At 45.6% G+C, this 25,940-nt stretch overlaps 1 protein-coding gene and 1 long non-coding RNA gene across 2 annotated transcripts in view; one reads left to right on the top strand and one right to left on the bottom strand.

Moving 5' to 3' along the window:
- Positions 1-11,814, top strand: part of LOC142829839 (uncharacterized) — a 28,928-nt gene extending 17,114 nt beyond the window's left edge. Inside the window, exon 3 of the long non-coding RNA XR_012904678.2 lies at positions 11,614-11,814. This is a non-coding gene — a long non-coding RNA (uncharacterized LOC142829839). The remainder of the gene's footprint in view (positions 1-11,613) is intronic.
- The window catches only part of C6H9orf85 (chromosome 6 C9orf85 homolog), a 35,606-nt gene extending 9,681 nt beyond the window's left edge, over positions 1-25,925 (bottom strand). The window contains exons 1-2 of the mRNA XM_075931710.2: positions 25,751-25,925; positions 1,203-1,309 (exon numbers count right to left, since the gene is read on the bottom strand). Of these exons, the coding sequence (XP_075787825.1) occupies positions 1,203-1,309; positions 25,751-25,852 (209 nt within the window). The 5' untranslated portion in view covers positions 25,853-25,925. The remainder of the gene's footprint in view (positions 1-1,202; positions 1,310-25,750) is intronic.
- Positions 25,926-25,940: the final 15 nt, after the last annotated feature.

Below are 25,940 nucleotides of genomic sequence, written 5' to 3'. Positions count from 1 at the left end.
CAGCACAGGAGTTAGAGCTAAGGAAAACAAAGCTTCTGAATACAGTCCCCTTGAGTGGTTTTATTCTTGTTGTGAGTCCCTAGGTTTGTTCATGGCCTTAAAGGATGCCAGGACTCCCTGCCCCCATTCTTTCTGCTGAAACTTCAGGCAATGACATGACTCCCCTTGTTTGAAGGGCATGTCAATTTTAGAAAGTGACAATTTTTCTTAGGTCCTGTCATTTTGGTGGGCATTTCCAGCCTGCAAAATCCTGGTATGGGATTTCTGGCAACAAGTTGTCAGAAATCAAATCTAGTTCCACATGAAAGTTAGAGGCAAGCGGTGTTGATGGCCACGGTTTAGTTTCCAGACAGTCTGTTTTTTCCCATACAAATATGAAAGTTAAATCCATTCTGAAGGTTACAGGTAAATGTTATAAAACAGAGGCATTCATATTTGGACACAGACATGATCCCCAAAGTGTCACAATGCATGATCTCTAAGCTTCCTAAAATACATGCTAAAAAGCAGTGCTTTTAGGGATGTAAAAATGAATACAAATATTAAGAATGGTAACCTATAAAAATGGTTACATGGTTAACCAAGGTCCCACAGGGTCAGGAGCCCTGGCAGCCCTGTGGGCCTACCAGCAGTCCCACCAGTTTAACAGTCAACAGTAACTGACAAGCATCAGCTTATCAGTTAACCAGTTAAACTCTTATATCCCTGACTTATCTGTGTTGTTACTTATCATACTAAGTAACTAAATTAAACAAATACAAAATCTATTAACAACATGCTGTAGGACTGCACTTTGTTTTGGCCCTCATGGAGATGCTTAAAAAGATGAAACTCCATCTAGACTAACTACAGGTCTCCAAGGTTGGCTGGCTCCAGGGGTCTGAAGCTAGGGAGAGGTGAGCAGCTTCTCAATTTGGGAGGGGAAGGGAACTGGGAGATGGAACAGTGAGAGGGTGGGAAAAGATATAGCGATGGGACCTTGGCAGCAGAGTGGGGGTGGGGCCTTGGGAGAAGGACACCCCCCAACAAAAACAAAAGTCAGCACCGATGTTGTAAATTCTCTCAAACTTTAGACTACAGAATTTGGAGCTCAATAAAAGGCATTACATCACCTCTTTCATTACATGAAATTTCCAAAAATAGTAATACACTCTAAAAATTTAAAATCACAGTGATTAGCAGTGAAGTATTGGCTTACTCACCATTTCTTCGGCTTTGACAGTGGTTTATATTTGTTGAATTTTACACGCCACTCCAAGACCTCCTTACAGTGATGACATACCCCATCATGAAGCTTTGCATTAATTTTCTTTAAAAAAAAAAAACTGAACTGTCAAATCTTTTATGAACCAACCAATTAGCAACTATTCATCAGTTGAGTTAAAAAATGCTTCTTATGAATTAATTCCATCCACCTCTTATATCATATAGCTAAAGTAATTTCAGGTAAGATATATTCTAATTATAGTGCAATAACAATGAGTTCATCTGTAAATCTACCTATTCTTATGATGTTAATGAAGAGAATAAACACTTCCAAGCATTCCTAAAAGATCACAATGTTGTGAGGCTGAAGAGTAAAAATGGGTTTGGTATGGAAATAGATTGAGACCTTACTTTTGCTCACTGAAGACAAGTTACCTATTACTAACCATATTAGACTTTAGCCATGATCATGTATATTAAGTGGGTAGCCTTAGTCGTCTTAAACCACAGATCAGGAAGACACTTAGGGTGCATCTAGACAACAGGTTTTTTTCGAAAAAAGTGGCCTTTTTTTGAAAACTTCCTGTGTTTAGACTGATGCCATGTTCTTTCGAAAGTAAATCGAAAGAACGTGGCAGGTTTTTTTTAACCGCGGAAAACCTCGTTTTACGAGGAACGCCTTTTTTCGAAAGTGCTCTTTCAAAAAAAGGCTTTTTTTTTTTTTTTTTTTTTTTTTTTTTTTTTTGAAAGAGCATCTAGACTGCCTGGGTGCTCTTTCGAAAAAAGTTAGTTGAGATGCTCTTTTTCAAAAGAGGCTTTTTCGAAAGTATCATTCGAAAAAGCCTCTTTTTTGAAAGACGCTTGCAGTGTAGACATAGCCTTAAGGTCTTATTCAAGAACAATGTTAATTGAATCTATGTTCATTCATTCCTTTACCGTGAACTGTTAATGACATTAATTCTGGTAATGACATTAGGGATGTAATAGTATAGTCAACTAACAGATAAGCAAAAGCTTATAGGTTAATTCTATAGATTACATGCATTTCTCTCTCTTGCCCCTGCCAGTCCTTTTTTTAGGAGACTGGCCAGCAGCCGGGCTCAATCTGAGTCTGGGAGCTGCCCCTGCTATGACTCTTCATTTAAAGTATATTAGGACCTGGGTGGGCAGGCAGCTTGGCTCAGTTCCAGGAGCTCAGACAGCCCCCAGAGAGGGGCTGTTGTCTCTATCAGAGGTAGCAGCACTGGGTGACAGGCAGCTAGTCTGTGAGGGGAGCTGGCTTTTAAACTGGCTCACCTCGCTGACCAGCTCCCACCTGCCACTCTGTGCTGCTGCTTCTGATACAAAGGCAGCAGCACAGAGTGGCAGGGGGCTCCTGTGGAGTAAGGCTGAAGTGCACTGGCTGCTGGGCCCACCCCCGGGGACTACAGAATAGGCAACTACCCAATAAGAATTCATATGGGTACTTGACTGTTCAATTAACTGATACTTAACATCCCTAAAGACATCTATACACTAAGAACTGAATTAAGAAGTTAAATGTGTCATAAGCAGGGCTCGACAATTAGAGCAATCTACTCGCCCATGGCGAGTAGATTTTAGCCCAGCATGGCGCCGCAGCACGATCAGCACATTGTCGCTGCTGCTTATCAAGCCCTGGTCATAAGAATGGCCATACTGTGTCAGCCCAAAGGACTATCCAGCCCAGTACCCTGTCTACTAACAGTGGCCAATGCCAGGTGTCCCAGAGGGAATGATCAAGCGATCTCTCTCCTGCCATCCATCTCCACCCTCTGACAAACAGAGGCTAGGGACACCATTCCTTAAATGGAGACACTGAATGATGAACATTACACAGAAGTATACTACTATTTTTAAATTCATGAGTAGGTTCACTTATAAGCCAGTCGTGAAATGAGGCATACCGGAGCGGTCGACAAAGGCTTCCCTTGTTGACCGCGGCGCGTCAAGAGTGCCCCACTGTGCTGCCAAACAGCTGATTGGCACAGCGTGGCGGCCATTTTGATGTAAATGAAATGGCAATTATTTAAATCGCCACTTCATTTGCCTAGGTTTAGTAAATAAATCTACAGGGCTCCGTCGACAAAACTATGTAGCCTAGACATACCCAAGGTAACCAAGAAAGTGAGTAACATACAATTGGTGGTCAACTGTGGTAATTAGTTATACCACAGATAAACAAGTACGTACTTTTACTATAATACAAACACATTCAAAAACTAAGGCTGAGATCCAAAGGACTCCAATGAAATTAAAAACCTTTATTTTTGTCTCACATACTGTTCCTATCTACTTTAAGGTTTCACACTATCCACCATCTCCTTAGTATCTAAGCATCTTCTGCATATGGCCAATAGTGAAGTTGCTAATGGATACTGTGGCTCCTATATCTTTTGGTGGGGTGTGTGGAAAAATTCTGTTTGGGATATGGGTTTTTGTTGTGGTCATTATCTGTCCTTTTTATTTAAGGGTTTTTGGTGCAGGGTGGGTGGGTGTGATGTATAATCTATGTCTTACAAGTAAGGATGTTAAGAGGTAGGTAACTGAGTAATCATGTAGTCAATACAAATTGCATCAACTACACATTTAGTCAATAAGGGAAGGAGTTCTAAAGAAGCTACCCCTGCTGCGGCTCTGCTGTTTAAATTTAGCAAGAGTTGGGTGCACAGGCAGCCTGGTTCCTACTACATTTAAACTGTGGAGATGCAGCGGGGGTAGCTCATGGACCCAGCACAAGCTGGGACTGAACCAGGCTTGCTCAGTAGTCCAGGCTCTCACTGGGTCCAGCAGCCCCTGTCCACGGCTGCTGACTGCGGACAGGGGCTTCTGTCAGAGCTGCCTCCCCTGGTGTGGTTCACCCCCCCCCCCCATCCCTCTGCTGCCTCTAATAGGCCAGCTTCCCTCCCCCCCCCCCGCCCCCCAGCACTGGCTCCTGCTCCCCCACCCTCCTGCCTCTCATATATAGGCAGCAGGGAGAGGGGGGGAAACTTGTGTTATCAACTAAACTACTCTGCTTTTACATCCCTAGTTATAAGTTGTAGTAGTAGAAAGGCTTCAGGGGGATGACTTGCAGATCCCTTAGACCTGAATTCCAACTCATCACAGAGACAAGGGGGGATCTGGCAGTGAGTTCCCTCTTGGGTGAACAGAAAACAGCCCGAGACAGGGAGCAGTAGACACAATGTTCCACTTGTATTCTCTTTGGAATGAAGTGTGGAACAGAAATTAGTTGCCTCACTGAGGAACACTGTTTCCCTTGGCATCAGGCAGCCCCAGAAACAAATATTCAACCCTGGCATTTAACTGTTCACTCAAGTCTTCAATGCTGATTCCCTTCTAGAATTGCTACTTCTAACCTCTTAGAAGTGAGACTTGGAGTGGTACCAATGCCTCTCCTCTACTTCTGGCAAAAGTTTTCTGTGCCAAATCCAAAGCTCCTTTGCTTCCTGGACCATCCCAATCCCATACATGAAAACAAAGCAACCAAAAAAAGCCCTCTCAGTACAGACTCTAAGAACAGGATTTTAACATGCTTGGAAAGGGACGGTAGCCATTTCAACTCCACCATGAAAGCTCTAGGGCTACGTCTACACTGGCATGATTTTTTGAAAATGCTTTTAACAGAAAAGTTTTACGTTAAAAGCATTTTCGGAAAAGCATGTCTAGATTGGCAGGATGCTTTTCCGCAAAAGCACTTTTTGCGGAAAAGCGTCCGTGGCCAATCTAGATGCAGTTTTCCGCAAAAGAGCCCTGATCGCCATTTTCGCGATCGGGGCTTTTTTGCAGAAAACACTACTGTGCTGTTTACACTGGCCCTTTTACGCAAAAGTCTTTCGGAAAAAGACTTTTGCCCAAACGGGAGCAGCATAGTATTTCCAGAAAAGCACTGATGATCTTACATGAGATAGTCAGTGCTTTTCCGGAAATTCAAGTGGCCAGTGTAGACAGCTGGCAAGTTTTTTCTGGGAAAAACTTGCCAGTCTAGACACAGCCTAAGAGTTTCTTATAAGGAGGTTACTTGTGATCCTTGCCAGCCCAAGTGGTGAACTTCAGATTGAACATCTGTTCAATAAATGCTCTTCACCAAAATGCATTAAAAGTATTATGCACATACATCTGTCTCACATGAAGGGCTGTTCTTAAACCCAGTCTCTCCCCCAAGATCTTTCTTTACTGCCACAATACTAATATGAAATTAAACAATTGTTCCTATGAAACTGAGATTTAAATATACATGTTTTAATTATGTACTTGTGGTGTTAATTATGCAAATATCTACTGCAGCATAAAATGATTGGAGAAAGGGCACACCTAACAATTCATCTAGTTAACATGTCTGGATTAACTAAATTTAGCCTTTCAGGCCTGGCCCTGACCAAACTTAAGTCAACAATAGCTTCACCATACTCTGGAACCAGGACTCACTCTTATTTTCTTAACATGGAACATCTGATATTTATTTTATTCAATGACAACCTAGATTTCTGGAGAAGCAGTTTATCTTCATTCTACTATAACTTAACTTTTCACCTTGGTACAGGGAATACAAAATTTGGTCTCAAATACAGTTTAAAAAATTCTAAACTAATTATAGGTGATATAGGCAAGGCAGTGCCTCTGATGGTCAAATTTGCCTGAAACATCACATTATGATACCTAACTTTCAAATAAATGCTTACAACTTTGCCAGACAAACTGATAAATCTGAAGATTTCCATGCAGAATGTGTGTCTAAGACTCTTTTGGAAAAGTTTCAAAACTATAAGAATTCAGTCATTTTGAAAAATAAGATAAGGGAAACAATATTAAATACAAGTTTCTATTATTAATTACTATTAACCATTTCATTAAGAAGCTCTAGAGCCTTTAAACTTTTGAAGCAGGTACTCAAAATTTAGCAGGGGGCTCCCCTGCAGTCCTGGAAGACTTTTGCTAACCTTGTGAAGAGTTGACCAAATTTTGCCAAGTGATAAGCCTTTGGAAAAGAAAAACTTCAGTTCACAAATGCTCAGCAGATACTTGTTAGAATTCGGTAGTTAAATTCCCTGAAGATTTTTAGCTACAATGAGAACACTCCATTCTTTCACAGGAGCTGCATGCTAACCGCACAATGCAGACACTCTATAAAGCAGGGGTGGGCAAAAAAGCATCTGTGGGCCAGATCCAGCCCTCCAAGCGGGTTGATCTGGCCTGCTGCTCCCTCGGCCCCAGGCCAATTAGGGTGGGAGGAGACATCACATCCTCCCCAAGCTCTGATTGGCCTGGAGGCAGGGGAGTGGCAGGGCCGCCCATCAGAGCCTGGGGGAGGGGGAGCTTTGCGAAGCTTCCTTTGCCCTGTCCCGGCCCTGCGATGAGTATGCAGCAGTTCAAAGTGCCACATGCTCCTCACAGGGTGGGAAGAGGCTTCCTGTGCTTCCCCAGGCCCATCATGGGGAGCGTGTGAAGCCTCTTCCCACCCTACTAGGGGCATGAGTGCCTAGTGGGAAGGGAGGGGGGCAAAGGGGCTCCCTCCACCCCCAGATCAATTATGGTCTGGGGGTGGGGAAGCCCAGAAGCATTCTGGCCCTGCCCCTTCAGGATTAGGTCCTACCCTTGCTATAAAGGAGACCAAAAATTATTGCCCACCCCTGCTAAAAAGTACCAATCCCTATAATATGACTGAGCATGCCCCATCTCAGAACCACAGAGAATATCCTTCTCGGGCACTGCAATTGCTGCTCCTGGATGCTGGGGGCCAGGACGACACCAAGCACTGGAACAGGGAGTATTAACACTGTCCCACCTGCACTCTCACTGCTCCTGCTAGTGCCCAGACAACATGGAGAAGGAGACAGGTTCAACTGCAGAGGAGAAAAATACATCATGTAACTGAAGACTGTGGCAACCGTACATATACAGAAGGAAACTAAATTAAAATTGCATGGGCAGCCTTAACTTTGGTATTTCCTAAATTTTAATGCATGGCTTTAACATTAATTTCTTTAATATTTTTTCAATGTAATCAGCTATCCAAAGTTTCATCACAGCATAAGCATCCTAGCACAGTTTTGGATTAGTGAAGAATAAATATTTCGTAGAGCTCCACAAATACTTTCCTTCAAAGGTACTTTAGTCACCCCATTTTTAAAGGTAACAAATTGTGTGCCTTTTCTCTAAACCAATTTACAGTATGATAGCTGAAAATTATTCATTTTCAGAAGGTTCTGTTTTAAAGGAAAGGGTCCATATGTTAGTTAAAAACAGCACACTGGGATAAAGTACTAAGATGACTTTTCCTGTTTTGTCTCAAGCTTTGTCCTTTTAGTATTAGGGATGTAGTCAAATAGTCAGCTACCCGATAAGCTGGGTCCACTGTGGCTCTGCATTTAACTATAGTTACTAAATGCAAAGCTGCAGCAGGTAGGGATGTGAAAGTTGACTTATAAGCAAATGGAGGAAGAGGAAGGGATGCTTAAACGCAGTAGCGCCATGTGGAGCCCAGGGTCAGCTGGAGACTTCCCCGATGACCCTGGACTTCATGCAGCGCAGCTGTTTTGAAATGTTGTGGGGAGCACAGGGCTAGTGGGGGACTGCTTGAGTCCCCCACTTGCACAGTGCTTTCACCTTGGAAGCCTAGCAACAGCCCTGGGGCTACACTTCAAAAGGGAAGATGCCTTTATCGATAAGCCCATTGATCTAAATTTAACATCCCTAGAGCAGGACTGAGCTGGGCTTGCTCTGACCCGACTCACACCTGGGCTGCCTGCGGTGCCTAACTTCTACTACATTTAAACAGCAGAGCCACAGCAGGGGTAGCTGGACCCTGTGAGAGCTGGGACTGTGCACTTTCCCTTATCAACTAATTGTGTAGTTGACACATTGTAGTGATTACATGATTGGCTAATTACCCACCTCTACAGCCTTATTTAGTATAAAGGAATTGCAAAACAGAGTACTATAGCCTGAGTTAAGATTTTACAGCTCTGCAAATTAATCTGTACTAGTCCCCTCCCCTACACAGTGCTGAATCAGCATGCAGTAATTGTATTCCTAAGAGTATATTTTGGTATCATTAGCCATTTTAATATGTTTGACCACACAAAGCTTCAAATGAGATGAAGGAAGCTCTCTCTTTATTGTTAAGCAGTGTACTTTTGAGAAAGGAGTCAGCTTCCTTTACAGATACTTCACTAATTTCCAATAATATGCTGTGACTGGTACTGAAGAAGGAAACATTTATTCCTGGAGTAATGACAAAGACAGGCTTAACAATGTGTAATGTACTTGGAATGCAAGAGGCCATGCCCAAAAGAATTGCAATCCATGTAGTAATGCTGAAGAACACATACTTTTTCAAGTACTAGATGGAAATAATTCATAATTGATAGATGAATACCTGTTTGCAAAAGCTATTATAAATCCTGAGTTAATTTTAATGGTGACATAAAGCACTGAACACTATAATTATCAAACAAAAGAATGATTATCATTTCCTGTTGGTGCTAGGCTTCCTGTACTAGCCCTGTTCATGCAGAAACCAACAGAGACCAGCAGAAAGAAGAGACATAAGGCAATGAAAACCAACATATGGTATACTCTTCAACTGTGAGGTATACTAGTTTTCAAACAAGTATCACAGGAACATCGGTTTAAAAACTTCCCAGCCTGTCCTCCTGTATCCCTCTACATACTTAGTGGGTGCCCAGCTCTGCCCATATTAGTCATAGTTTAACTTTTCCTTTTTATGATGAAACTTCAAAGTTCACCTTTGGTTAAGATCAGGTGAGTTGGTACCAAGACAAAAAAACCTCAACCAAATATCTCCAGTCATCTGCAGTTACAGGAACATATGCTTGAATAATATGGAGCTATGAAACTCCCATCTCAGGTCCTCTCCCACAAAGACACACAAAGTAGTACCAGTGGCTTCTATTTAAAATGAAAAGAACATGAGGGAACATTTAATAAAAGGTAATAAAAATGTAAAGCAAATGAATTTAGTTTTGCAGCAAATCACTCTGCAATTGGAAGAATCAGTCCAATTTGCTATTAAATAGACTTAAATATTAATTATACTTTCATTAGCATAGTTAGTATTTAGTTTGGATTTAAAATGGGCATTCAGCCTGTGTGAGATCTGACATTTAATATTCAAAGTTAATCAAAGTGACCACTATCAATATCCATTCGCAGTTTTCAAATACATATTTTAGTCACTTTATGATGTCATAGATATTAATGCTTGGTGCCTAAACAAGAACATAATTTTATCATCCTGGGTCCCTAATACATGGTATTTTTTTTTAAGAGCATAGAATGAATTTGGAATAGCAGCAGTAAACAGTTTTAAACAGACTGAGCTTTGCAAGTGGAAACCCTTATCAGAGCTAGGGATGTTCAATATTGGTTAATCGAATAGTCAAGTAACCTCATGAATTCTTATCAGTTATTTGACTATACTATAGTCCTCGGGGACAGGGCTAGCAGCCAGTGTGCTTCACCCCTACTCCAGAGGAGTCCCCTGCCACTCCGGGCTGCTGTCTGTTATCAGGCAGGAGCTGGTGCTTGAGGGGAGCTAGCTGAAAAACCAGCTGCCCCCTGTGGACTGGCTGTCCGTCACCCCACACTGCCATCTCTGAGATAGGGGTGGCAGCAGCACCTGTTTGGGGGGGTGGGGTGTCTGAGCTCCTGGACCCAGTGTGAGCTGGAACTCAGACGGGCTGCCTGTCCACCTACCTCCTAATAACACTTTAAATGAAGAGCTGCAGTGGGTACAGGCCCCAGACCCATCGCAAGCCAGGACTCAAACTGCTGGCCAGCCTGCTAAAAACTTACTAGCGGGGGGGAGAAATGCATGTAGTCTATAGCATTAACCTATAGATAAGCTTTTGCTTATCAGTTAATCTACTACACCAGTGTTTCTCAACCAGTGGTACGAGTATCCTTAGGGGTATTCGAGAGAAATCTGGGGGGTATATCGACAACAAACTTGGAGAAAACTGAATTTGTTTAAAGTTTTACAGTGCTTTATTATTTTTGTACTTTTTACATCCAAAAATTTCATTGCCGCCCAGCTACGATTCAGTTGTTTAAACAAATGTGTTGCAACGGTGGAGAGAAATTTTGTCTGAAAATTGTAGGTCCTGGGGGTACTTTATAAAAAAAGGATGAGAAACATGGTCCTACATTATTACATCCGTAATCAGAGCCATAGTGAAACACAAAAAGAAAAGAGGCCTGTATTATAATACCAAAGTGAGTCCACAGATGTGTGGCTAGATTTGCAATCCCAATGGAAGGGGGAAGCAATCCACAGTTTTGAAAACCAAGTGGGCAATTTCAGATCTGATGCAGAGGAACAGGCAAACTGTTATTCTCTTCTATTTCTGTAACACAGGCCGTTGTGGAATACCTGTAGGCCTGCCTATCCCCTGTTCTCTGATACCTTGCTAACATCCCCTGTGCTATGGCAACCTGTGATGTTGTGCAGCAGATGTGAAATGTAGTAATGAGTAAGAGGGCTGGGTTGGGTGGAACCACAGAGCTAAACCTGTAGGAGTTGTAGACAACTATTGTTTTGCATGTGTGTTATTTATAGGGCTTCTGCTTTTCAAGGTTTATTAATTTCACTTTGGGGATTTATTTTTTCAGCAATTCTGAAGCTTTCAAAACTGCTGCCATATGAGGAGAGATTAATAAAACTGGAAGTTTTCAGCTTGGAAAAGAGATGACTAAGGAGGAGATATGATAGAGGTCTATAAAATCATGATCAGTGTGGAGAAAGTGAATAAAGAAGAGATCTTTACCTGTTCCCATAACACAAGAACTAAGGGGTCACTAAATGAAATTAGCAGGTACAGATTTAAAACAAACAAAAGGAAGTACTACTTGAAACTGGCCTCTGCTCCTTGCAGCGTTTTCGTCTGAAGTATAGCAACAGCCCTAGGGCTGTTGCTACACTTCAGAGGTGGAGGCGCCCTATTGACTAATTGAATAGTCAATGCAAATTGCATAGACTATTTGAGTAATTGACTAATCTAAATTTAGCATCCCTAGTGGGGGTGGGGGTCACCAGCTCCTGCCTCCCCCTCCCTTGCTGCCTCTGATACAGAGACAGCAAGGGGCGGGATGTGTGTAGTCGACAGGATTAACCGATTACATGATAAGCCTAGGATTATTGGTTAGTTCACATGTTGACATCCCTACAACTAATATTCAACACATTTAGTGTACTTTAGAAATTACACCACTGTAGTCGATATTATGGCTATATGCATCTTGTTTCGTAGGGCTTGTTTACACAACCAAAAAAAACTCCTTCCTGACAATGTGATATTGTGGGGGTTCTCTTTTTTGGGGGGACATCTAACCTGTAACATTGGAATATCTTTTTTTTTTTCTATTAAGGGAACTATTGTAGCTAAACACAAATTCTAGAGACCTGCTACAACTCTGATCTTGCTGTCAACTGAGGACATCTGACCACTGAACCAGCAAGTCTCAGACTCCAGTTGGACTTCATCAATGCACAGAAGCAGTGAGAATTGAATTATTTGTTCCATTTTCAGTTGTTTAACTCTATTCTTCTTAAAGAGAGGACTGAATGAAACGGTCACTGACTCAAATTTATCAATTATATTTATTGATCTACAAAGGCAGGAGTGAACATCACCTGGTCCTTTACAAGCTCCATTGACTGCCTATAAGTAAGGCTACATTTTAGACCTGGGTATCTTTAGTAAAAGTCATGGACAAGTCATAGGCAGTATACAAAAACGGGAATCCTGTCCATGATTTTTACTATATACCCCTGACTAAAACTTGGAAGGGGGCTCTGCAGGAGTTGGGGGGTGGAGGTGGCCTACGGGATATCACGAATGCTCGGGGGAAGGGTGTGCAACCCAAAGGGATACCAGAGATGCTTGGAGGTGGAAGGCTGGGGCAGGTGACCTACAGCTCCTAGCTCCATATGCTGCCTCCACTACACTCCAACCCCTGGTTCTACAGCTCCCAGTGGAAGCCAATGGGAGCTGTAAGACCACTGTCTGCAGATGGAAGCAGAAGTAGTAGCTGTCTTCCCACCGCCCCAGATAAAAGCATCACCCCGCATGCCGTGCCCAAACTCCTCCTGCTGAGAGATGGGGAGGGTGGGGCTCAACACTGCCCCAGAAGTGGCTGGTGCACCTTGCCTGGGGTTGCCAAAGCTGCTCTGGCGGCCTCCAGGACTAAGCTGCTACAGCTGTCAGAGTCATGGAACCTATGATGTCTACAACAGACAGTGAGCCTAACCTATAAGATTAGTAATGGACTAAAACTCCCAATGGCTTCATACACATTCACAAACCAGAAAGACAGGTTGCAGTGTTTCTTGAGTATAGCTAACTGATCTGTGACCAATCTCTCAGAGCATGAAACAGCATGTGCAGCAGTAGCCACCAGCAAAAGAACACTCTGGCAGAGGTGATTTGACTGATCCCACCCATAACTGTGTTCAAACCCAAACGAAACAATCTTTTGATAAGGCCTTCCCCCACAAGTAGTATCACCCTCAGCAATGATTCAATGTAGAAATTATGAAGGGGGTGAAGAGAAGAAACATCAAGTGGAGGAGGAAGAGTAGATTAACTCAGGCACATTTCTTTTAAAAAAGTGTTGAGCTGCTGAAATTACAGCCCTCTTTGGGGTACATTCCCTAATTCCCAGTCGTCTAAAGTGGGTTGTGCCCACGAGAGCTCATGATACTATCTACGTGTTTTGTTAGTCTTCAAACTAGACTGTTTAAGTTTTGTTACAGACTAACTTCCAAGCTATTCCTCAACCTATTTTACTAGTTACAGCAAGTTGAAGTTCTGTGGATACCCTTTTAAAATGAAGAGCAACTTCCTTGAAATTTAAAGAGTAGAACTAAAAGTTGTTGGAGGTGGAATTATTGAAGTGCACTACCAAAACGATGATCTGGGATTGGGTACAGGGGCATGGAACAGATTGTCAGTGTGGGCTTGTCAGGACTAAATTCCTCTGTCAAAAGAGAAATGTAAGTGAGCCTGATCGAAAGTGCAAATGAAGCGCAGATTTAAATATCCCGTGCTTCATCTGCATATTCGCATCCAATCACTGTTCATAAAAAGGGGTTTCCAAAAGTGAAACCACAGTCTAGACAAAGTTTTTTTGGGGGGGGGGGGGAGAAACCTTTTCCAAAAGAACCCATACTCCTCATTTTTTTCAGGAGTATGGGTTCTTTCAAAAAAGGGTTGTTTTCTCCAAAAACCGCATCTAGACTGCGGTTTCACTTTCGAAAAACCCTTTTTGAAACCGTGATCAGATGCAAATATGCAAATGAAGTGCGGGATATTTAAATCTGTGCTTCATTTGCACGTTCGATCAGGCTCATTTACATTCCTCTTTCGACAGAGGACTGTAGCGCACACACAGGGCTCGTCTAGACTAATCTCAGTAGCTGTTTGACATGCCAAGTATGGGTTACAATAGCTATGCAAAATCCTCATTTCTAAACATAATTCAGTTAATCTTTTGTTTTCACATGTGGCAGGGGTTTCCATCAGGGTTCCCTCTAAACTGCACAGTCACACAATTATCTAATAAGCCCCATGCCTTATTAAGGAACCTTTTGGGCTGCAGTTTGTAAAGCTCCTGTGTTCTGGGCCAGCTCTTCTAGGAGGGGAGAAGCAGGTGGCTCTGCAGTTCTCCCACTACCCAGCTGGAACCCTATCTTTGCACTGCCCTTAATCTAAAGGCACTACCTCCACAGCTTCCATTGGCCAGGAATCACAGCCAATAGGAGCTACAAGGAGCGGTACCCGCAGGTGAGAGCAGCCTGCATGGAGTCACCTGCTCTCCTCCACACACCCCAAATGGAAGCTGCCCCAGATAAGGGCCCTACACCCCAACCTCTGAGACCCCTCCCATGCTCTAAATCCATAACTTCCTCCTCATTTCTGCATCCCAATCCAGAGCCCCAGCTATGAGCTTGCTCTACTATCCTAGCTTCCTCTTCAACCCCACACTCCAACCAGAGCCCTAACCTGTACCCCAACTCTTGCCCAGACTCCACACTCCCACCTTCTGGCGTGAGCCTGCTCCTAGAACACAAACATCTCAGCCAAACTCTAGAACCCTCATCCCACTCCAATCCTGAGCCTCCTTCCACACTCAGAACCCTCAGCCCCACCGTCAACCTCAGATCATCCATATGCAGAATGAATTGTTATACAGGCAGTCCCCGAGTTACGCGGATCGGACTTATGTCGGATCCGCAGTTACAAACGGGGATTTTCTCGCCCTGGAGGACTGGAGCGGCGGGACGCCTGGTCCCGCCGCCCGCCTCCTCCGGGGCGAGAAAAGCTGCTCCCTGACTCCCTGGTCTGCAGGGGGAGCCAGCAGACCAGGGAGACGCGGAGCAAAGCGGCGGAGGACCCGGGCCGGACCCGCGGCGCTGATCTGGAAGCGCCGCGGGTCCGGCCCGGGTCCTCCGCCGCTTTGTTCCGCGTCTCCCTGGTCTGCTGGGGGGGACGCAGCTAGTGCCCCCCCCCCCCAGCAGACCAGGGAGACGTGGAACAAAGCCCGGGGCCTGTGGTAGAGCAGGTGGGGCGCTGCCGGTTGGTCCCGCAGCACCGCTCCTTGGCGCTACTGGACCAACCCGGCAGCACCCCAGCTGCTCTGCCCCAGGAGTCCTGATTCAGCCGCTGCTGATCAGTTTCAGCAGAGGCTGAATCAGGACGCCTGGGGCAGAGCAGCTGGGGTGCTGCCGGGTTGGTCCAGTAGCGCCAAGGAGCAGCCATGCTACTGGACCAACCCAGCAGCACCCCAGCTACTCTGCCCCAGGCGTCCCCAAGTCAGCCGCTGCTGAAACTGACCAGCGGCTGACTACAGGAAGCCCGAGGCAGAGTTGCTCTGCCCCGGGCTTCCTGGAATCAGCTGCTGATCAGTTTCAGCAGCAGCTGACTTGGGGAAGCCTGGGGTTCTTAAGTTGAATCTGTATGTAAGTCGGAACTGGCGTCCAGATTCAGCCGCTGTTGAAACTGATCAGTTTCAGCAGCGGCTGAATCTGGATGCCAGTTCCGACTTACATACAGATTCAACTTAAGAACAAACCTACAGTCCCTATCTTGTACATAACCCGGGGACTGCCTGTATGTACCAATATGCTGTGATGTCGTACATCTCCCTATTGGTGAACATAACAAAATTCGTTCCATATATGGACATAAAAATTAGAGGGAACACTGGTTCCCATGATACATAACAGAAGTAGATACAATCACAACTGAGATCACAACATATCCCCAGTCTTCTCTCTTCTATGCCAGTTTAGATGTACAATCCTGTGTAACCAGTTAAGAGTTACATTTAACAAGCTAACTGCTTAACCAAGATCCCATGGGCAGAGGAAAGGAGGTTGCTCCAGCCCAGCTGGGCCCACCACCTGCAGGGGCTGCTCAGGCAGCTCCACTGTGCTGTGAAGAGCTGCTCCAGCATGGCTGGAGTGCCTCCTAGCCTGTGGCACAATAAGCTTGGCTGGGCAGGAGCCATCCCCACTCAGTCGGGCTGCAAGTTAACCAATTAGCAGAAAGCATCACCTAGTAAGGGTGGTGCTAACCAGTTATATCCCTAATGCCAGTGCAACCAATGACTTCAAACGAACATCCTGTTTTCTAGTAAAACTCTCAAGAGGCACACTAACAGTCCCACCCACCCTTCATAATTAAAATGTGACAGCTATAAATTAAGATTTTACATTAAGGTACACACAACTAAAATTTCACTACAGAACCTGCAGACTCAGGATAAATTAATACCGTATTTTCTGGCGTATAAGGCAACTGGGCGTATAAGACAACCCCCTAATTTTCCAGTTAAAACATAGGTTTTGGCGTATACTCGCCATATAAGACTACCCCCCCTTCCGAGGCAACACCATTTAATAACACCAGCCCGCTGGATGTGCCCTAATACGGTACTGTAGGTTCGGCTACATACAGAACGTCCCTGTGCTGATACTGTATGTACCGCACTGAGCCAATCCCGGCAAGCGGTGTATTCTATTAATGCATACAAAGCCTGCTCTGATTGGCAAAGGTTGTAATAGCCCGCCTCTCTGACTCAGCCAATCTGAGCAGGCTTTGTATGCATTAATAGATGACACCGTGTTGTACCAAATAAAAGCAAGCAGGATCTTATGAGGGGGATAAGGCAAAAAGCCACATTTATTGTAAAGATAATAATAAAAACAAAGAAAAGATAGAAGCAAACAACGTTGTTTAACTACTTATTCCTAACACTACTTAACCCTTATACACTTATATATATATATAAACCATTCATTTATACATCCATTCATTCAAGTTCTGTGTATAGTTACCAGCCTGGAAGTTGCTTGTGACAGAATACTGGCCAGGTATTCTGTACACAAGTGATGGTAGTGGGGAGCGAAGTCCTGATCAGATGCTTATCTGAAGCTCCTGGTGGGCTGGCAGCAGAACCTTGGACTCTGATTCCATAGTTTTTTAGTCCAGTTCTTATAGGAATTTCTTCCTATGCCAGTCTATGGAAATTGCTGTATCATGCTGATGTCTCCAGGGTGGCTGCCAGGTGCTCATCAGTGATCTCATCGGGTGGACCTCCAGTTTCTCCACTTGACACCTTTTGGTTGCACTGGCACCTGACGCCTTCTTCAGCCCTTTGTTGCTGTATTCTCAGGCTGGCACCTCTTAGAACCATTCACTCATCATCCAAGCACTCTCTCTCTCTTACATACATTCCTTAATGTTTCCCATACAATGTTTTTGTATAATAATAACTTTACATATATCAGAGTTGTAGTTACAAAACGTTTCTGGATGGTATTGCTTAAAACATTCTCTGAGTGCTGAGTAAAGTTACAATGTTTTAAAGAGAACAGGCGTCAATTAAGTAACAATGCCCTTAGTCAATTACAGGGCTTGGCTCCCATAGCAGAGTTAGTGGCTTGACAATGCATTGTTACAATGTATCTTTGCAATGTCAATTTCAAGCAGCCCCTTGCACAAGCTTGCGCATGCCCTGGAGCACGGGGGGGGGGGGGGGGGGGGGGGCTGTTTCTGGCTACATAGGATTATATTCTTAACAGTTAGGATTATATTTTTAACAGTTCTAAGTTACATGACCTAATATATTATATTCTAAAGGGACAATAATAATAATAAATCTAAACATTTAACAATCTTAACAAATAATAATAATAAGAAGAAGAATTAATAATAAATCTAAACACTAAGTTGTGGGGAACAAATTATGGGGAGTCACTTCCATTTGGAGGAATCATTTTCAATACATTAATATGTTATCCCTACAACCGCTTGCCGTGATTGGCTCAGCGCGGTACATACAGTACCAGCACAGGGACGTTCTGTATGTAGCCGAAGCTACAGTATGTTTATACTCGGTGTATAAGACGACCCCCGATTTTTGGGGGATGTTTTTTAGTATAAAAAGTCGTCTTATATGCCGGAAAATACGGTACCCACAACCAAAAAACAAAACTGCACAGCAATTAAACTCAATATATAAACAACAAATGTGAATGCATATACTACACAAACTATAAAATTTCTTACTTTCCTTCAGAAGTGTTACAAGTAGTAGTCTCAAATAGTACATTGGCTAGATATAACATACTAAAGGCTAATAGCAATATAAGCTCACACCACATCAATAGCAAAATAAATTTTAAAAAATGTGTACAAATACAAATGGGTCCTATGCCCATTTAAGGTACTAAAAAAGAAAATAATGGACACCAATTCTAATCAATTATTTATAAAACATGACAGCTGAGACTTGGGTTCTAATCCTGCAACTGGCTCCAGACAGACTTCAAACCCCACTGGCAGGTACCCAATGAAGGGAGCAGGGTCTTATTTAGCACCGAATGGAGAAATTATGTATGTATTATACTGAAGGGGAAAGAATTTATAGTAAGGATATTCGATATCATGTAATTCAATAGTCGTATAAACTCATGAAATCTTAGTGGATAAACAACTGCTTGATACTCCCTGGTGCTATTTGAAAACTATGGGAATGTGGGCGGGCTTTGCCCGCCCACATTTTAAAAGCCCCTCCCCAGCCTTACGGGAGGGACACTGGACCCAAGTTCAACTAATTCCGTGGGACAAATAATGAAAAAAGGATCAAGGACTGCGGGCTAAATGCTTATAACTAGGGAACCGGATGGGGACACCGAGCAGAGAACCCCGGACAGCGCCCACTGCTCCTCAAAGCTATCGAAAGAGCCAGTGGACGCCACCCAGAGGAACTCTGCCCAGATTCGTGAAACCAGGGAGGAACGGAACTAGGCCCCACAGTTGCAGAGAACCCCCTCGTCCAACATCTTGCTTCTTGTATTGTAGATGGTAGTCTTTGCTAGGGCCAGGAGCAGGTTGATGAGGACGTCTCGCGACTTTGTGGGGCCACGGATGGGGTGTGCATATAGGAAAAGGTGAGGGGAGAAGTGAAGCCAGAACCTCAATAAGAGGTTCTGGAGGAACCGGAATAGGGGCTGCAACCTGGCACATTCAAGGTAGGCGTGCGCCAGGTTCTCCCTCACGCCGCAAAAGGGGCAGGTGTCTGGGATGGGGGTAAACCGCGCCAAGTACACCCCCGTGCTCACCGCTCCGTGAAGGAGCCGCCAACTGATGTCCCCGATGGGCCACGGAATTAGGTCAGAGTAGACGCTAGCCCATCGGGGTTCCCCACCCTCTACGGGTCTTAGATAGTCCCGCCACTTTGTATCGGGGCGGGACACGAGGGTGGGGAAATGCACGGTATGGAGCACGAGCGTGTACAGATGTTGTCTTGCCGGTCTGCTTTCAAACCGCACCTGCAAACTTTGCAGCCGGCTGGGGGTCCAAGGATGAGGAGGCCGGGGGGGCCCGCGGAACAGGGGCCCAATAATAAGGGACGGAGGCTTTGCAGGAAGGGAGGGGCGGGGCATACCCTCTCGCAGGGCTCTCTGTAGGAGATCGAGAGTGGGCCACGGCAAGGCCGCCTTCACCTCCTGGAGTAGGCGCAGGGGGGTTCGAAGGGTGGAGAGTCCCATGTGCTGAGCGAGCGCTCGGGGGTCCACCCAGTCCCCTCCGTCGTAGTCCAGGAGGCCTCCGACCATGGTGGTTTCTGCCAGGATCAGCCTCCGGCGCACCGAGGGAGACTCCGCTACCTGCACTCACAAGGCTGGATTGTGGAGCAGGGGCTCCGCGAAGAGGTCTGCTCCCTCGGAGGCCACAACGGACCTGGTCGCCGAGAACAGCTTTCAGGTCTGGAGGAGGTCCTGGTAGAATTCCGGCAGCTCTGAGAGGTCTCGCGGAATACCCCTCGGGTGAATAAAAAAGAGCTGCCGGTCTCTCTGGGGGGTGGGGCCAGCCACCAGTGAGCTCCCAGTCCCACTCCGGGTGAGCCCCCTGCCAACTGGTTCCCCTAGCTGATCAACTCCTGCCTGCCATTCCACATTGATACAGAGGCAGCAGCGTGGAATGGCAGGCAGGAGCTGCTTGGCTAGGGGAACCAGTTTAAACAACAGCTCCCCATGCAGACTGGCTGCCTGCTGCTGATCAGAGGCAGCAGTGAGATCTAGCAGCGGTCCACGTCAGTTAGGTCCGAACTCCCCGTGGACAGAGGCTGTTCCAGCTTCCCATGGAGCAGCCTCTGTCCCTGTGAGCTTGGGCCCACTGTGGACAGAGACTGGTCTGCGGCAGCAGCCTCTGTCCACGGGGAACTCGTATCCCCCATGGACAGGGGCTGCTGCTCTAGACCAGCCTCCTCTGATAAAGGCAGTGGCACGAGGGGGGGGGGGGGGAGAAGAGGAGGCGCACATCAGGTGCTTGTGGGGAGACCTGGTTAAAGCCAACTTCTCATAGGCATCAGCTTCCACTCCCATGCTGCTTGCTGCCTCTGATAGGGTGGAAGGAGACTTTGCACACTCCCCCGCCCCAAGCGCTGATTGGCCTGGGAGCAGGTGAAGCATGGGAAATTTCCTCTGCTCTGTCCGAGCCCTGCAAGGAGCATGTGGTGCTTAGAAGCACCATTTGCTGCTGGCAGGGTGGGAGGAGACTTTGTGCGTTTCCCCTCCCCCCAAGTCCTGATTGGCCTGGAGGCAGAAGGGGGAGCATGCAAAGTCTCCTCCCACTACCAGCATCATGGGTGCCTAGAGGGAACCTTTGGGGGGGCAAAGGTGCTCCCCCATCCCCAGACCAATCATGGTCTCTGGGTGGGGAAACAAGGAAGTATCCTGGCCCCGCCCCTTCTGCTTAAGGCCCCTCCCCTTCCAGTGCAGCCCAGGGCCACTTCAAAAATTTCTGAAGTGGCCCTGGGCCAAAAATTACCACTTATCCCTGGGCTAGTTAATAACTAAATCTCTAGTCAAATTAAAGTACTCTGAGTATTAGGAGGAGATTTACTAGAAGATATGCATACTCTAAATAATTTTCAAATAATTCTGACAAACAGGCAGATCCAGTGTTTCTTTTACCATATGTTAAGTGATTCAACCTTCTGGCACCATACTTGCCTTTTCAGGCGTCAGGGATTGGCTTTCCTGACAACAGTCCTGCTAGTCTATTACTAATAAAGGTCACTGTCTCCAAAGTAACTGTCCCCCAGAATTGCTTTTTCCCTTATTTCTTCTCATTGTATTTGTTTCTCCAAGATAACAAACACTTGACAGCTAATGCCAATAGAACTTATTCTGACATCAGTAAATTTTATGGGAAAACTTGTAACTATATATTAAATTAACATTACAATCAAACACTAAACCAAATGAGTTACTAGAATTGATGACATCAGTAATATTCATGTAATCAATATTAAGTCATCTAGTTACAAATGTGGTACACTTATTAACTCAGACAAACTGTCTGTCAAGCTAGCATTAAGGCATTCCAAGGCATGAGCTAATATTTCAAATCCAAGCAATGTTTGCATGAGGTGGTCTAATTTTGTGACTAATACAATATATGAAGCATAGAATTCTATCCTTGGAATCACATCTGTAGAATATTGTGTGCACAGATGCAATGTCAATGCTTGATGTAAAATTCTTTTTAATTAGTTAAGTGGTTAAACATTATTTTTAATTGACTACCTGATAAAACAGTGGGAGGGCAAGAGTGTTCAGCAGATTCTGAGTTTTAAAATAACATCTTATGAGGCATACAAAAGTTTGTAGGATACAAAAAGTTCTAGAGAGCTAGCCTTCAAAAAGGAGTTCTGTGGCCTAAACAATTCTAGGATCATTGAATGTTCATCACTTAAAATATTCACTATGGTTTGGTATGGTTGGGGATTATTTATTCTTAATCTTTCCCCTACTAATTAACATGATAGAATTCTGTAGAAAAATGACCTGCATCTCCAATTGGCTGCACAACACTAGATCAATTCAACAGTTTTTTGTTGTACTCATCACTGAGTTCCATTGTAACATGGGCATTTACATTATCTGAGTTCTAATTTCAAGCACTCCTACTACAGTAAAACTCTGGTGGTCCGGCACGTCTGATGGTCCGGCACCAACTGCAACCCAGAAGTGCTCCGGCAGCTGCTTCAAGTTGTTAGTCAATTACACTAACTGTGGCTGGATCTGCAGGCGACAGGCTTGCAATTTATCTTTGCTCTATCTATTGTCTCTGGGGGGCGGGAGAAGAAGGGGAGAGGGAGAAGGGGACTGAGGTTGGTGGCAGGGGTGCCAAACTCTCCATCATGTTGCAGGGTGGTGGAGAGGCAGGCAGCTGCGTTCAGGAAGTTCTAGTCAGTTACACTTACTCGGGCTGGATCCACAGCCAACAGGCTCTCAGTCTACCTTTCCTCTCTACTGCCCAAAGGGGGAGCCAGGAGAGGGTAGGTGTCGGCGGGGGTGCGCTGAACCCTCCCTCCTCTTGCAGGGAGGCAAAGCCTGCAAGTGGCAGAACCAGAGAGGGAGGGAGAGGCAGGCAGCTGTTTCAAGAAGTTCTAATCAATTACACTGCCCCGGCAACAGGCTTGCAATCTACCTTTCCTCTCTACTGCATAAGGGGGAGGGGCACAGTGGGAACGGGTAGATCCGCAGGTGACAGGCTGCTGCTGAAACTCACAAGAGATCATCTCCCCTCCCATGTGAGTTTCAGCAGCAGCCTGTCAGCTACGGATCTATCCATTCCCACCGCCCCCCTCCCCCTTATGCAGTAGAGAGGAAAGGTAGATTGCGAGCCTGTTGCCGGGGCAGTGTAATTGACTAGAACTTCTTGAAACAGCTGCCTGCCTCTCCCTTCCTCTCTGGTTCTGCCACTTGCAGGCTTTGCCTCCCTGCAAGAGGAGGGAGGATTCAGCACACTCCCGCCTCCGGGCAGTAGAGAGGCAAGGTAGACTGAGAGCCTGTTGGCTGTGGATCCAGCCGGAGTAAGTGTAACTGACTAGAACTTCCTGAATGTAGCTGCCTGTCTCTTGCCACCTCTCCCCTTCCACCACTCACAGGCTTTGCCTCCCTGCAACAGGAGGGAAGGTTCAGCACCCTCCCCTGCCCCGACTTACCCCCCGCCCCAGGCAGTAGAGGGGAAAGGTAGATTGAGAGCCTGTTGATCCAGCAGCGGCAGTGTAACTGACTAGAACTTCTTGAAGCGGCTGCCTGCCTCTCTCCTCCTCTCTGCTGCCGCAGCTCGCAGACTTCGCCATTTTAGAAGAAGGCAGAGGGTTCGTTCGGCCCTTGCAGCGCTGTTCCCCTCCGACAAGACCTGCCCCTGCCAGAGTACCTCCTGATAGTCTGGCATTTCTGATAATCCCGCACCACCTGGGTCCCAAAGGTGCCAGATTATCGGAAGTCTACTGTATTAGGATATAATGATAGAAATGTAGCAGTGTTAGCCTAGGTTAGCTGAAACAAAATACGGGACTAACACGATGGCTTATTAGATGATGAGCTTTCGTGGGCCATTCCCACTTTCTCAGATCAAATAGTGGAAGAAAATAGTCACAACCATATATATCAAAAGGATACATTAAAAAAAAAACCCACCTATGAAAAGGACAAATCAAATTTCAGAATAGAAGGGGGATGGGGGGGGAGGAGATAAATGTCTGTGAGCTAATGATATTAGAGGTGATAATTGGGGAAGCTCTCTTTGTAATGGGTAAGATAACTAGAGTCTTTAAGACCCCAGCATAAAGTGGACCTCAGGCTGGACCATTCTACACAAGAGATCTATTTCCTGGACACCACAGTACAAATCAACAATGGAAAATTAGACACCACCCTCTACAGAAAACCCACTGACTCATACAGTTACCTACATGCTTCCAGCTCCCATCCAGAACACACCACACGATCTATCGTCTATAGCCAAGCCCTTCAATACAACCGCATCTGCTCTAATCCCACTGACAGAGACCAGAAGCTTCAGGATCTTTACCAAGCATTTATAAACCTCAACTACCCACCCAGAGAAATAAAAAAGCAAATTGAAAGAGCCAGACGAATACCTAGAAACCATCTACTTCAAGACAGACCCAAGAAAACCAACAATAGAACACCACTTGTCATCACCTACAACCCCCAACTTAAACCTGTCCAACACATCAATAAACTACAGCCTATACTGGAACAGGATACTAAACTCCAAGGGGCTCTGGGAGACAGACCCATAGTCTCCTATAGACAACCACCTAACCTCAAAATGATTCTTACCAACAACCACAGGACATACCACACTAATACCAACCCTGGTACCTTCCCTTGAAACAAACCCTGTTGGCCAGCTTTGTCCACATATTCACTCTGCTGATACCATTATTGGACCTAACCAAGTGAGTTATAAGATCAAGAACACATATTCCTGCTCATCCAGAAATATAATTTATGCTATCATGTGCCGAAAGTGTCCGTCTGCTACGTACATAGGACAAATGTCTCAGACACTTCGCCAAAGGATCAATGCCCACAAAATAGATATTAGACAGGATCACAAAGAAAAAACAGTTTCTTGCCATTTCAACCAGAAAAGACATTGTCTCAATGACTTAATTACCTGCATCCTGCTTCAAAAGCCTTTTAAAACTGCACTTGAAAGGGAATCCTCTGAACTGTTATTCATGCTAAAATTCGACACTTTACGCCGGGGTCTTAACAAAGACTCTAGTTATCTTACCCATTACAAAGATAGCTTCCCCAATTATCACTTCTAATATCATTAGCTCACAGACATTTACCTTCCCCCACATCCCACTTCTGTTCTGAAATTTGATTTGTCCTTTTCATATGTGTTCATTTTTTTTAATTGTATCCTTTGGTATATATGGTTGTGACTATTTTCTTCCACTATTTGATCTGAGGAAGTGGGTCTGGCCCATGAAAGCTCATCATCTAATAAACCATCTTGTTAGTCTTTCAAGTGCTACATATTCCTGTATTTTATTAGGATATAAGTGACTAGTTTACTACCTGATATGCAATGCTCCTATTCTGCCTGCTAGCAATACAGCAGGAAGACTACTGCTGCAAGGGAAGGACTAGAGGGACTGTTGTTGCTTTGACATTCCTTAGCACAGAGAGATCAAAGTTGCTCATGGAGCAAAATGCAGGACAATGTAGCACTTTAAAGACTAACAAGATGGTTTATTAGATGATGAGCTTTCGTGGGCCAGACCCACTTCCTCAGATCAAAAAAAAAAAAAGTTGCTCATGATACTGCTCCCAGAGGCTGCGTGTTGTGGGAGAACCTGGAGAGAGTCCCAAGTGCAGGGATCAGCTTTGCCTTCCTACAACACTGCATTGTGGGATACTTACCCACACTGCTAGCTCCCCTGTGGACAAATAGAGTAAAGCAATGGGGCTGTGAAAATGTCAACAAGAGGAGGTAGATAAAAATGGTTTGACCGGTTTTTACTTTTGCCAACATTTGCATGTTGACAGCACTTTTGCCACCAAACCTTCCCTGTGTCGCTGTAGCCACAAATTGTATGTCATTGGCCTAAACTAGGCTGACAAAGGGTCTATTTAAATACCAATTGAGGTAGGTTTATATTGCGTTATCACCATGGAAGCTGACACCAGGGCCCTTCTCCCATTAGAAGCCGGGAGTCCTAGAGCTGCAGCCCCAGACCTTGTTTTTAGTTATGCTAATTTCAGCGTGTCACAAGCTGCCCAAAGCCCTAAACGTCCCATGTACAAACCATGCGCCACGAGAGACCCCGTCCAGCCAACTCCCCGCTCTGTGGCTCCTAGCAGGACACACTCGCCGGGCCAGCCCCTAGTTTGCAGCAGCACCTCGCTCCGGGGAGCAGCTATATACAAACCACGGGCACTCACAAGCGCATCACCGCTCCCTCCGATCGCGCCCCGCCGAGCCCGCGGGCCAGGCGCGGGGAGCGGTCTAACTGCTCTTTATCGCGCGTTAACGACTGCCCAGCACGAGCCAGTGGGCCGTGTACGTGACAGACCCGCCACCGCCGCCCCACCCCGCGACTGCCTCTGCAGGGCCCTTCAGCACTGCGGGAAGCCCTCGGCTCGGGCGCCCGGTACCTTGCGCTGCGCGCTCGTGTCATGCTTGTCATTTTTGAAAACAGACGAGTTCTGGTGTCGCTGGGGTCGCGAGCGGGCCACGTTCCCGCGCTGTGAACTCATCCCCCCTCCCCCCGCATTGGGGGCTGCCGCCGCACGTGGCGTCCCCCCGGAACCGCCCCTTGAACCGGAATCTTGCCGGCCTCGCCAC

Source organism: Pelodiscus sinensis, chromosome 6 (genome assembly GCF_052426305.1).
Source record: "Pelodiscus sinensis isolate ZL-2025 chromosome 6, ASM5242630v1, whole genome shotgun sequence".
NCBI lineage: Eukaryota > Metazoa > Chordata > Testudines > Trionychidae > Pelodiscus > Pelodiscus sinensis.
The sequence above is the reverse complement of the archived record's forward strand: the minus strand, read 5'-3'. Positions and strand labels throughout refer to the sequence as shown.